This window comes from Xenopus laevis, chromosome 7L (assembly GCF_017654675.1).
Source record: "Xenopus laevis strain J_2021 chromosome 7L, Xenopus_laevis_v10.1, whole genome shotgun sequence".
In the NCBI taxonomy this organism is placed as follows: Eukaryota; Metazoa; Chordata; class Amphibia; order Anura; family Pipidae; genus Xenopus; species Xenopus laevis.
The window spans coordinates 65,154,600-65,168,154 of record NC_054383.1 but is presented as its reverse complement, the minus strand read 5'-3'; the positions used below and the strand labels follow the sequence as shown (position 1 = coordinate 65,168,154).

Genomic DNA, 13,555 nt, shown 5'->3' with positions numbered 1-13,555 from the left:
AGGCACAGCACAGTGCCCTCTATATTACTCCAGTGGTAAAGTCACAGACAAATACACTACATCCATGAGTTCAAGACTTCAGGCTGTCATTGCCAGCAAAGGTTTTCAACCAAGTATTAGAAATGAACGTTTTATTTTCATTTTTTTAATTTGTCCAATTACTTTTGAGCCCCTGAAAAAAAGTGATTGTGTTAAAAAAAGGCTTTAGTGCCTCACATTTTTATGCAATCTTATTTTTCAACCCACTGAATTAAATCTGAAAGTCTGAAGATCAACTGCATCTGAGTTGTTTCATTTAAAACTCATAGTTGTAATGTAAAGAATCAAAATTAGAAAAAAAAGTTGTCTGTCCAAATATTTATGGACCTAACTGTATATGTGGTAATGGGCATTTTTCGTGCTCCAGTAAACATCGGCAACCATATCAACCTATGAATAGCTAGTTTTCATATGCAGACCACAGGGATCTAAGTATGGAGACTAAAGTCACGAAAACAAAGTGCACTTGAGGGAAATTTAATTTTGTAGCTGCATTAGATCTAATAACCAGTTGGAATTGTACAGTAAAAAAACCAGCCTATATGTCAAACATGGAACTTCTTGGCAAGAAAAAGTCTGGAGAATGTGGAGAGTACTGGTGTTAGCAGTAGTAACAATACTGAAGATTGTATAATTTGTTTAAGTAGAGTGTTGATGAGGAAATATGAGTTATAGGAATTATAAACTAGGTGCAGAAGTGAATATTTAAACTCTTTCACTGTGATGTCTGTGCCTTTTTTTTTTACATGGAAGTACAAGCAAACCTCTGATTTAGCTGACGGCAAATATATAACATGATACTAATCAATTACAGTTATTTAGAACTTCACAGAAAAGCACATTAAGATGTGTTGTCCCTCACTGTGGCAACAATTTATGTATGTCGCTACCGTGTGATAACATTGATAACAGTGTGCGCTACAGTAGATGTCCAAGTGTTGATATACACTAACAGAGTGCCCTGAAAATTTACCTAAATACTGTTGCCAGGCTTTTAAAGCTGTTTCCTCCCATAAAGGGGTGACCTGGGATATCTGACATTCTCCTTGTTTGAAATACAGGTCCATCTTATAATACTCTTCCAATATCTGGCGCCTGGAAACTATCAGTTGCTCCCAGACTGTATGCACTGCTTGTAAGACATGGACATGTGCTGAAAAAAATAATTGCATAAGGTGAATACAAAATTCAGAAAGCAAGTGCATAAAGCAGAAGGCTAACGAAAAGGCTGAAGAAGTACAGCATGTTTCTGCACTTGTATGCCAGGGAAATAAGTTAAATTTCTATAGTAGGGCTGTTAGATCTTATTTGAGAAGCAGATTATATACCAAAACAGATGGAAAGGACAACATCTTTATAAATTTTTTCCTCCAAGGGGTCCCTCTCATGACCCAAATCTAGGATGTCTGATGAAGGGGCCTGCCATTAATAAACCTGCAGGGTTTCTCCCACTTGTAACAGCCTTCTTGTGCTGGTTTCCATTGTACTTGCTACAACCTGGAGGGAGGTAGCGATGGGCGAATCTGTCCTGTTTCACCTTGCCCGCAAAATTTGCGAAACTCTGGCAACTGCGAATTGAAGTCAATGGGCGTCAAAATTATTTTGACACGAGTGACAATTTTTATACACGTGACTCTTTTGTTCAAATGCATTAAAGTCAATGAGCGTCAAAATTATCTTGACGCACAACAATTTTGACATGATCGACAATTTTTAAATGGGCGACTGTTTTGTTCAACTGCATTAAAACAATAGTTGTCCGAATAATTTTGATGCATGACAAATTTTTTTTGTCGCAGCAAATTTTTCCACTGCAAATTTTTGCAGCAGTTTCACAAAAACATTTGCGGGCATCACTACTCGGTAGACATTGAGCACCAGCGGAACCAAAGTTCTAAGGATTAGGGTGTGCTATGAGTACTTTGATCAAATCTAGGCCTGCCTGCTGGTATGTCAATGATTATATTTGCCTATAACATTCTTTTAACTTGTTTATGCAAATATTGTGTATGTGGGGGCTGCTATATTTATTCTATTTTAGTAAAATAATAAATGCAGTGGAACAATCTTCTGTTATATAAGCCTTAAATATCTATCACTTAACAAGCAGAATAGTCTGTTAGACAAAGTATAGAGTAGGCAGCCCAGTGCATTCCTTGAAGTGAATTAACCCACTGACCGTTCATGAATCTGTTCCCTCATTACATACCCTCCTGCATGTCAGGACCATCTCTTTGCTCCTCTCCTTCCTCTTCTTTTGAGAGAAAAATCAGTTGCCAAGATCTTCTTTGAACCTTGGATTTAACACCAAAACCTTCAGGATAACTAAGGGAGAAAGATATTGCACAATGTTCAAGAACCATTTTGTAAATGCCCATTCTGTTTTATTAATGCCTTTAAGATGGCTTGGATGATTTTTTTGAATAAGCATCATTTTCAAGGCTATAGTGATACTAAAATCTATGATTAGAATAGCTATTGGTATATGTAGTTTATATACATGCCTATATACTGTATATATAGGCCCGTATGAGTGTATTAATATGTATGTAAGTTCACTGGGACTCGTTTGGAGGGGTTGAACTTGATAGACTTTGATATTTTTTTGAACCCAACTTAACTATGTAACATAAACAGTTATGTAGATGATCAGATGCATGCAATTGAATGAAAAAGTTGTACAAGCATGGGCAGATCAATGCCTAATACCTAGAATTGTACTCAATTCACATGGAGTAAGCGAAAATCATTTCCCACATATTGATGTCTGTAAAATATGTCTGTTCAATTTATGATGCAATCATTTATGCTTTGTGCATATCGCATTAATTACTACCTGTTGTATAACTTAATCTTTTGACGATAATTTACTACTACTACTACTACTACTACAGTTTGGGAATGTTAACTAAAGAAGCAAAGCTGATTTAAAATGATTGTAAAAATAGCATCACTTACACTCCAAAACTAATAGCCGAACTAGGTTCCTATCATAAAAATTTCCCTTGAAATAATAAGTGTAAGTGGTAGGAAAAGTATGGGAGGCCCATTTATTAGTGGTCGAATTTTAGTCGTATTAGACATTTTTGAAAACACAATTCTAGAAATTCTATATCTCTAAAATCACGAATGCAATGAAAGTTATTAAAAGATCTGAATATAAAAAGTAAGAACAGAAAGAAACTGCAGAAAAAAATATGAATATTTGTAAAACCTCTAAAAATTTAAGTTTTTCGTGTAATTACTAGCGAAAAAAAAAACTGAAAACCTCTAAATGTCTGAATGATTAAACAAAAGTCCAATAGGACTTCTATGGGACCTCGTGTGCTTTTACTTGGGGAAGTTTTTAGTGGTTTTTACACTTTTACAATCTGAGAATTCCTAATGCAGAGTGTATTTTATGTTTTGTAGTGTATCACAAGGGTGGGATCAGTACTTACCTCTGACATGCAGTTGCATTCTCCTATTTGTCATTGTCAATCTTTCAATTTGTGAAACTGAGTGATTTTTTTTTTACAGAACAGAAAGCACACATCACAGTATGATGTCAGATCTGTGTTGGGCATTTATGTATTTTATATATGTCAGCAATCAGATGCTGCAAACATTTTAAAGTGTCAAATTTTATAAATAATTTAATAGATTTCTTCAATATTATTTGTAACTAATACATTATACTGTTGAGACCAATAAAAAAAGGTTGGACCTTTAATAATATTGCATAAGCCAACAACCTTTATTAAACTACATTGAGTATTTGGGTTATCTATCTAATAAAGTACATTTTCAGGAACAAGCATATTTTTGTATGAAATAAGGGAATCACTACCCTTGATGAAGAATTACCTTCCAGAGAAGATCTGAAACAGGCAGTGTAGAAAGCATGCAAAAAAACTTGGGCTGGAGTTGTAGGTGGCAAAGACAACATCCCAATGAGAAAGAAGAAGCTCCAGAACTTTTAGGAAACTTCTCATGCCAGAGAGGGTGGTTCTGGGTCTTGATAGACAGTGCAGAATAGTGCGATTCAGATGACCATATAGAATATTGAAATGACTGTCCCTGTTACAGGGTGCTATGGCATGTGTTACCTGTAAGTAAATGAAGGATACAAGTATTGATTGTAATTTAGGTATTAAGCTTATTAAGAAAGCTGGGGGAAAAAGTATAACAGATCACGAGAGAGATGTAAGAACGGAAAAAGGTTAGAAACATGGATAATGTATGATAGAATGTCAAAAGGACAGAATGATGTATTTGTCTTGGCCTCCTTTGGATTAAGTTAGTGATTGATCTTATACATATGTGATCTGGGCCTTGGTGTATAACCGGAGTAAGCCTCTTGATAGCAGTACTCCATAAGTTGTTTTGTAAACAGGTATTCCAATGTGTCTGGCCACACATAGGAGCTGACACACTTGTTGGTTTTATAGTAGCTATAAAAGGTTACTTGGGTTATGTACACTGTTAACATACTGTAAGCACCTGATCTTTGATCTGAAACATGTAGTGCATTTTTCTAATAAAGGTATCACTGGTTGGTTGATTGATACGGTTCTACATAAGTGATTTCTGTATTCCCTGTTTTCTGACATGCTACAATGATTAAAGTGGTAGCCATTGTATTCCACCTCCCTTTACTAAACTCTGGTAGAATTAATCATGTTTCCAATTCAACCTAAGTCCTTGAAATACAATTTTGACATTGCAGTATCCCTTCAACCAACTTGTAGGCATCAAGAAGTTAAGCTAAAGGCAAGAAAGAATATGTATTAGCAGCAGAGAGAGACTTAAAAGAGAAGCCTAGGGTCCTTACAGCTGTGATCTGTTTGATAAAGAAGTGAAGAATCGTGCATGGGTCATCTATAAAAATTCCAGAAAGCATCTTTTCCAACAGCTTTTGGCTGAAGTATGACAGGTTAGCTATTGTCACTGCTTCTGGGATCTCAGAACCTTCTGGATACACCATGATTTCTAAATCAAAGACAATATTTAAAATGTAAACACTAAATAATTAATGCATTACGAGATACCTATAGCACCTAGCATCAACAACTGGCAATTACATTGGTATTACATCATTACTTCACTGTTGGTGGGAGGGAGATTAAGAGGTGCCTTAAAGGAGAACTTAAAGCTTAACTAAAGAAGTAGGCAAGAAATGTTGTACATTATGTTTTGGACTTCTGTATTAGCCCAAGGCTAAAGATGCCCCAGTAGCTCCCCATCTTTTTTTCTGCTGATTCACTGCACATGCTCTGTGCTGATGTCAGTTACTGAGCTTAGGGACCAACTCAAAATAAACAGTACACATAGAATACAAATGTCACAATATAAGGCTGATTAGTAATTAATACAGATAATTACAACATGACACCACATAAACCAGTGCAACTAGCATCAGAATTAAATCAACAGCCCTGTAGCATCAGCTTATAATACAGGCAAACTTAATTTTCTGCTTGATAATTAAAATTTAGCAATTTCAACAGCTGCTCAGAGCCCACTGAGCATGTGAGTGTCGCAGACACTTTCCAAGATGGTGACCCCCTGTGACAGGTTTGAAGCCCTGGATTATTGCTGATTATTGCTGTCATTATATAAAATATTGCATTTTTGTCATATTCATTTTTAGGGTTTAGTTCTCCTTTAAGGATATGTTGTTGTGTGAGGTAGCAGAACCATTGCTTCAACTCCACAGTTACCTCAAGTGATAAGAGTGGTTCAAAGAAGGGGAACATTACTTGTGTAGAAAGTATTATTGCCCTACTGGCTAAATGGCACATTGTTTTTTTACTATTGTTTGATCCTGTGATGACAGGAACTTTGCTTCCATTTGTGCAAACATATTTATATAATTACATAACAATATACCCAAAAGTGACTGGGGGCCATGGTTCCATGGACCCAGTTCTGGTTGTAAATGTTGGCTTCATGCAGTTGACGTGTGCGTTGCACAATCTCTTACCCCTTGCACCCCTCCTCCTGACCAAAAATGTAATTTGCTATGATACTTAGCACATGTAAACATGGGTGATACAAAAATGCAACAGACCCAGCAGCTGCTGTGATGCCAAATAGTATAAAATGCATGTTAGGTATCTTAAAGGGGTGGTTAATATTTAACTTAACTATTAGTATGTTATGGAATGGCCAATTTAAAGCAACTTTTCAATTAGTCTTCATTATTTGTTTTTTAACAGTTTCTTTATTATTTGCCTTCTGCCTCTGACTCTTTCAGACTTTCAAATAGTGTTCACTGATCTCATCTAAAAAACAAATGCTTTATAAAGGTACAAATGTATTATTACTGCAACTTTTGATTACTCATCTTTCTTTTCTCCTTTCCTATTCCAGTTTCTTATTCAAAGCAATGCATGGTTGCTAGAAACCAGATTTCTTAAATTGCAAACTGTAGAGCTACTGAATAAAAATCGAAACTAAAACTAAAAAAAAAATTAAAAAATAAAAACCAATGCAAATTGTCTCAGAATATCACTCGATCTTACTAAAAACTAAAAGGTGAACAAACCCTTTAAAAAAACATAGTTTCAGCATACATACATACCATGTAGTTCTGGGTTGTCTGACGCCCCTTGGTCACTGACTGCAAGAAAAATCTCCATCATAAATAATAGAATCTCTGTTTGAAACTGGCTTTTCTTCTCAATAGAGACATCCGCCTGAAATACCTAACAAATTGAAATTTGAGCATTAATCCGATGATATATATATTATGTTTGTTAACGAAGCACACATTTAACTGAAATTTCCATACAACAAAGTCACACACCAGCACAGGTTAGATCAAAATTAGTTTTTGGATCTACCTATTATCCTGTAAGCCAGTGGCTGACAATCGACAAGCAGAACATATATTTCTTTTGCACCTTTACAGCCGCAGTTTGTGCAGCAAGTGAACTGTTTCCAGTACATGTACATGGAAGTCAGGTCCATATCTTTCCTCATATATCCCAGTTTAAAAATCTGGATATTATAGGCCCCTCTTCTGAGCCCCCTAGAATGTAATCAGTAAAACAACTCCCCCAGTGTCAAATTGGCCTGCTCTTATACCTTGATTTTGCCCTTTCTGGGGCACAGAGCATTAATCATTTCTACCTTTTCCCACTGTTCTGCTTGTATTTTGATTTATTGATGTATTGACACAGATAAGGGGCTTGCAAATGGTAGATCAAGAGCTAATAGATACCCAAAACAATTATTTACGGCCAGATTTATTAAGGGCTGATTCAAAATTTTTAATTCTTTATGCTCAAAACTGTCAAATTTGACTAGGGAGTTATCCAAATTTGATTGGAGTTTTTTTTAAAAATTTGATTTTTGAGATTTATAATACTCTGGCCCTTTAAGAATTCGAATACGACTGTTCGCGACCTAAAACCTGCTGAATTGCTGTTTAAGTCAATGGGAGAGACATTCTGACATTCGATTTTTTTTTTTCAGAGAAAAAAACTCGAATCGAGATTGATCAAATTCAATTCAATTCGCGATTTCTGTGGTTGTTTAAATTTGCCTGACTTTGAAAAATTAGATTTTATTAATACATTTTGATTAGTCGAATTTCGAATTCATGGGAGTTTATGGGAGTTTTAAAAAACGCACATGAATTTAAAATTCGACCCTTGATAAATATGCTTCCCCGTGTGGGCTGTAAAGAGAACAGCGTGTAAGAGCAATATTGCAGCATACAGAACACACAAGAGCATAGATCGCCACACAGGATTTGTCTTAAATGTGTTGTTCCCACATTGGCTGTTGCGATATGTATAAAATGTTTTCCATAGCGGGAAAACTGTTTTAAAAAACATCTTTCAGACATGGGAATACCAGTGTTTTTCTCAGCAAGAACAAAACATGTTAGGGCTCTAGCTGGTTAGCCTTTGATATCCGGTTCTCTGGTGGGCCCTACCCCAGTCCAATGCAACACTCCCCCTTATGTGACCGCTTTTTGTGTCATTACAACTGCATACCAAGAACATGATTTGATCCATCAACATTAATAGAGATGATAGTTAAATTAAATATCTTAACTAGTAAATCGCTACTGGCTTTTGAATAATTGACATGCAAGTTTGCAACCTAAATACATGAAAAATGGTTAACAGAAGTTTACCCTACAAACTCTACAATCCTTTTTAGAAGGAAATGCCAGTAGGACTTTGGATGTTCTATAAACATTTGTGCATTGTATATCTGTTTTCATTAAAATATACTTAGAACTCATGCAGTAACACAAATCATTGTGAAATGACACAATGATTTGTGTTACTGCATGAGTTCTAAAAACAAAGAAAGTCAAAAGGAAGTTGTGTTATAACAGTTTAGCCTTCCACCCAAGGCACAAAGGAAAATTATTCATAGAATGGCACTCTGCAAGTGTCTTAGGGAGGTTACATTTTCAGTTCTGGAGATAACTTCACCATTTTTTGTTATTACAAGTCTAGTCTAGTTTAAATACCCATCCAGTATCTTTGCCTCCCATTTTCTTCACTGTTGGGCCCCTTACACTGAAGAACATGAAAAAAGCTAGTCCAGTGTTCTAGGTACCCAAGAGCTTCTTTGTTAAGTAAAATGTAATTTATTAAATCCCTTGTCCAGTTACAAAGCACTGGCAACAAGGGATTTCAGTTCAACCTGTACCTTCCACAGTGTGTTGTGGGAGCAATGCAAATGCAGCCTTATACGTGCTCAACTTGCAAGCTGTCCAGCCATAGTTAATACTGTATATGATAGGTAATATCGACCTCTAAGAGATACTCCAATGGGGGTTCATGCTTGAAAGTCCAAGGTTGTGTGAGATTCTGTTTGAGAATTAGGTGCATCAGTTTCTGGATTGGTTTCCTTGCAGCATCAAGATGTTGTTTATCTGTTTTAACAGAAGGATCTTGGGTGCCTGGAGTTATTCCTTCTTCCTCAGTGTCACATGATTCCTACAGTGGATAAATATGGGCTACAATGAATTGGAGAATGTGCATTGTTAAAGATGGAAAATAAATTGAATGAATTAAATATGATATACAAAAAAATATTAAAGCAACATTATATATTTAACTATTTTACATATCACCATTAAAAGACTGGAGCAAAAAATTGTAATATATGTAATGCAGCCCCTTTCAACAATTGAATGCTGCATTTAAAATCTATATGATCACTGAACATATACAATCAAGGTGTGGGATACCTGACCAATTTTCCATAAATGGCCAGAATGCACTGATCTAATGGGTCACTAATGATAAGCAAATGCAGAACAATTTGCAAATTGTTTTGAAGTTAATGGCAACAACTGTTTCTGCACAAAATACATTGAAGTCAATGGCATTTATTTTAGGGTAACTTTCTTTGCACAATATACATTGGGTTCAGAAATGCTCTACATTAGTTTGAAAAATAACTTACTGTGCAATTATGGGCATAGCCTCTAAATCAGATAAACAGGGGTCATCATGGCTTTTTACAGAATTAAAAATCAAAGCCTTTCACATATAAAACAGAACATATTCCTTTGAAACAAATAGTTGCTAGATGAACATTTACTAAATTCAAAATTAAAAAGAATATCTTCCATTTGTCATTTAGGGTTTGGAAGGAAAAACCTTTGTTACTCTAGTAATAGTTATTGGAACTTGGCCTCCTTTTTTTTTCTTTACTTATATTAGAAAAAATTGTCTATTTGTGTTGTCTATTGCTAGATGGATGGTGCATACCCCTGTTTGCCTCTCATGAAGACAGAGCTTAAGTGATATATTTGTTGGGGCAATTAATGTATTTGCGCTCCCTTTCTTGCACTTTGCCATGCCCTTCACTTGTTTAATGACCCCTATTATGTTACTATACAAGTAGCTTTGTTGGTAAGAAGTAGAACTGCTTAGTACTTTCCTTCAACCTTTCTTTAAAAAATTAAATAAAATCATAATGCCATTTAACTGGGCCAACAGCACTAGCATTTCCTGGGAAAGACTAATAGCAGCTATTGAAAAATGGGGCCTAGCCCTTCCACGCTTATACTTTTACTACCTGGACTTCTAAATTACAAATTTTGGTGCTTTTCAATCCCAGCAAATGAACTGAGTTCCTACCCTCCAACGCGGCTACAGTTTGGGTATACACGCTCATGTTCTAAGCCAAAAAAGCAGTAATTATGCTCTGGATGGGGGTACCGTCCCCTCCCTAACCTTCTGGAGACAGCTGGTGGATAGAGCCCTTTCCTTTATTAGATTAACCTATGAAATTAGGGGGGCACATGATAAGTTTGGCAAGATCTGGGAGACTAGTGTGATCAGGACTCCATTGACGTGTAACCTATCCTTTTAAACCTGATGTGACCTGCTACACTAATTACAGCTGCATGCATATTGACACTTATCTCAAACACGCGCTTGACCCAACATCAATCCAATACATTCTATCAGACACTGTATTGTATTTTTTCTGTTTTGCGTTTTAGTTTTTTTCAAAAATAAATAAAACTTACCTTTAAAAAAAGATTAAAAAATTACCTTTAAAAAGAAAACTGCTTTGTTAAACAGGGCCCACAATTTTTGTATGTAATCTGTAAATTTGTACTGCAAAATCTGCTGAATTTAAATAATACTTTTGTTTATTCAAATGTATAAATTAACATTTCAAGGAGCATAATTTAGCCAGTGATGAAGAAATTGTGGAGAAGACTCACCAAATCAACAGGCAGGAAGAGAAGACTGGCCAAATAATTAATCAGGTCTGATGCAATCCAAAGTGGATCCTGTGGGTATCTGTCAAAGACCAGACAGAGGAACTGCATCACAGCATTTGAATGTGCTAGAAGTCTAGGTTTATCTTCAGTTGCTGTTTTCTATTAAAAAGTCCACAGGAATCCATATTTAATGTGACAAATTTAGCATTTTCATGATGTGTTTAACAGTAGCAAATCAACAAAATTCTAGTATGTTAGAATAATGTAACAATATAAAATGCATTTTCCCCAACAAGAATTAGTGTATGGATTTGTATAGCAAAACATACATTTTTAAATGAATATGAATGAACAGACTAGATAAAGAGTTAAAGGGAATGTCACCCCCAAAAAATGTTTTTGCCTAATAAAAGAAAACATAATTCTAAGCAACTTTGCCATATATATTCATTACATTTTACATGTTTTTTTTTTAAGTTATATGTATATGTAATGCTACTGAAAGCAGTGTGTTTTTTTCTGTCCCTTTCGATTCTTTATCCTGATGGCTAAGACAGATGATACAATGTAAAATAAGCCAGACGATTAACAGATCTGTCTTTGCTCCAAAACTTTTTTGCAACATTGTTTAAAATTTAACAACTAGGAATTAGGCAAATGCTGCTTTCAATAGCAGTTCTGCACTGAACATTTGAAATACATGTCTGTTAGAAAGTTCCTTAGAAATATGTATTCTTTTACTAGGCAAATTTTTATTTTGGGGTTGACTTGCCCTTAAAGGAAAACTATACCCCCAAAATGAATACTTAAGCAACAGAGTTTATATCAAATTGAATGACATATTAAAGAATCTTACCAAACTGGAATATATATTTACATAAATATTGCCCTTTTACATCTCTTGCCTTGAACCACAATTTCGTGACTCTATCTGTGCTGCCTCAGAGATCGCCTGACCAGAAATACTACAACACTAACTGTAACAGGAAGAAGCGAGGAAGCAAAAGGCAGAACTCTGTCTGTTAATTGGCTCATGTGACCTTACATGTGGTTTGTATTACCCAATGGCACATACTACTAAAAAAGTATATCATTATGATAATGGTTCATTTACATGAAGCAGGGTTTTACACATGAGCTGTTTTACTCAGTATCTTGCTCATTGTTTTGGGGGTATAGTTTTCCTTTAAAAAATCTGAGTCTCTTTTCACTCATATCTGAGCCAATGGACATGTCTAAATTCATATAATTCAGAATTATCCTGGTTTTAACAATGCCTAATGGTATCTAGACTTAAGCATGTTAAAAAACAAACCTGATAGAGAGCAGTCTTAACCATAGCCATCAGTAGAAGAGCTGCCTCTATGCAGAGTCCATGCTGTAAAATTCTGTCTGTGCCGTGTTTATGAAATATATCCTGGAACTTGCTCTCCACATCTCCCTGGTATGAGACAAATAACAAATATATGAGGCTTATTTTACCAAAAAAATTGCACATACCCAAATTAAAAGTTTTTTAATCTTCAGTTAACAATGCAATGTTATTCCATTAGATGACATCTTGAGTTTTTAAAAGATGTTTTTAAAAGTCCAGTCCATTATTTAGTTTTACGCACAAGGCTCACACCAGTGGCAAAATAAAAATGGACATATTTATCAAGGGTTGAATTTAGAGTTTATGGGAGTTTAGAAAAACTCTCATAAACTCAAATTTCGAGTTAAAAACGACCTATCGAAATTTATCAAAAAAAAATCTAATTTTTTCAATTTGGGTGAATAGGATTGACCCGCAAACTCAATTTGATTTTCAAAATTCCACCAAACTACTCCAAATTGATTGTAGGACGTCCCCCATAGGCTAAAACACCAATCTGGCAGGTTTTAGGTAGTGAATAGTCTAATTCAGATTTTTAAAGGGGCAGTATATGATAGATTTCAAAATTCGAATTTGAAATTTTTTTAAAACTTGAATCAAGTACATCTGAGTACTGGGGTGTTTTCTGAACAAAGACTTTTAGTGAAGCAGTGTTCAGTTGTATGAAACTAAAACAAATATGAAAAACTGGCTGTGCTCAATACTGATTACTGGCAACACCAAATTGGTTGGTTTAGCTCATTAAACCATTAAACAGGTGTGTTCAATCATGAGAAAAGGTATTTAAGTTGGCCAATTGCAAGTTGTGCTTCTGTTTGACTCTCCTCTGAAGAGTGACAGCATGGCATCCTCAAAGCAACTCTCAAAAAATCTGAAAACAAAGATTGTTCAGTATCATGGTTTAGGAGAAGGCTACAAAATGATATCTCAAAGGTTTAAACTGTCATTTTCAACTGTAAGGAATGGAATCAGGAAATGGAAGGTCAAAGGCACAGTGGCTGTAAAACCCAGGTCTGGCAGGCCAAGAAAAATACAGGAGCGGCATATGCAGAGGATTGTGAGAATGGTTACAGACAACCCAAAGATCACCTCCAAAGACCTGCAAGAATATTTTGCTGCAGATGGTGTATCTGTACATCATTCTACAATTCAGCGCAACTTGCACAAAGTATGGCAGGGTGATGAGAAAGAAGCCATTTCTGCACTTTTCTATGGCATGATTTGAAACAAGCTGTCCATGCTCGGCAGCCATAAAATTTAACTGAACTGGAGAGATTTTGTATGGACGAATGGTCAAAAATATCAAAGGCTATAGGAAGCGTCTAGAGACTGTTACATTTGCACTGGGAGGCTCAACTGAGGTGCCCAAATGTATGCACCTGTCTAATTTTGTTATGATGCATATTGCATATTTTCTGTTCATTCTATAAATTTTATGTCACCGC

At 35.5% G+C, this 13,555-nt stretch overlaps 1 protein-coding gene across 3 annotated transcripts in view; it reads right to left on the bottom strand.

Moving 5' to 3' along the window:
• The window catches only part of wdfy4.L (WDFY family member 4 L homeolog), a 167,917-nt gene that overhangs the window by 80,486 nt on the left and 73,876 nt on the right, over nt 1-13,555 (bottom strand). For all 3 annotated transcript variants that reach the window (XM_018225614.2, XM_018225612.2, XM_041569128.1), the window contains 8 exons: nt 12,051-12,176; nt 10,736-10,894; nt 8,802-8,987; nt 6,605-6,728; nt 4,853-5,010; nt 3,886-4,127; nt 2,249-2,364; nt 1,013-1,192 (listed from right to left, as the gene is read on the bottom strand). In XM_018225614.2, the coding sequence (XP_018081103.1) occupies nt 1,013-1,192; nt 2,249-2,364; nt 3,886-4,127; nt 4,853-5,010; nt 6,605-6,728; nt 8,802-8,987; nt 10,736-10,894; nt 12,051-12,176 (1,291 nt within the window). The remainder of the gene's footprint in view (nt 1-1,012; nt 1,193-2,248; nt 2,365-3,885; nt 4,128-4,852; nt 5,011-6,604; nt 6,729-8,801; nt 8,988-10,735; nt 10,895-12,050; nt 12,177-13,555) is intronic.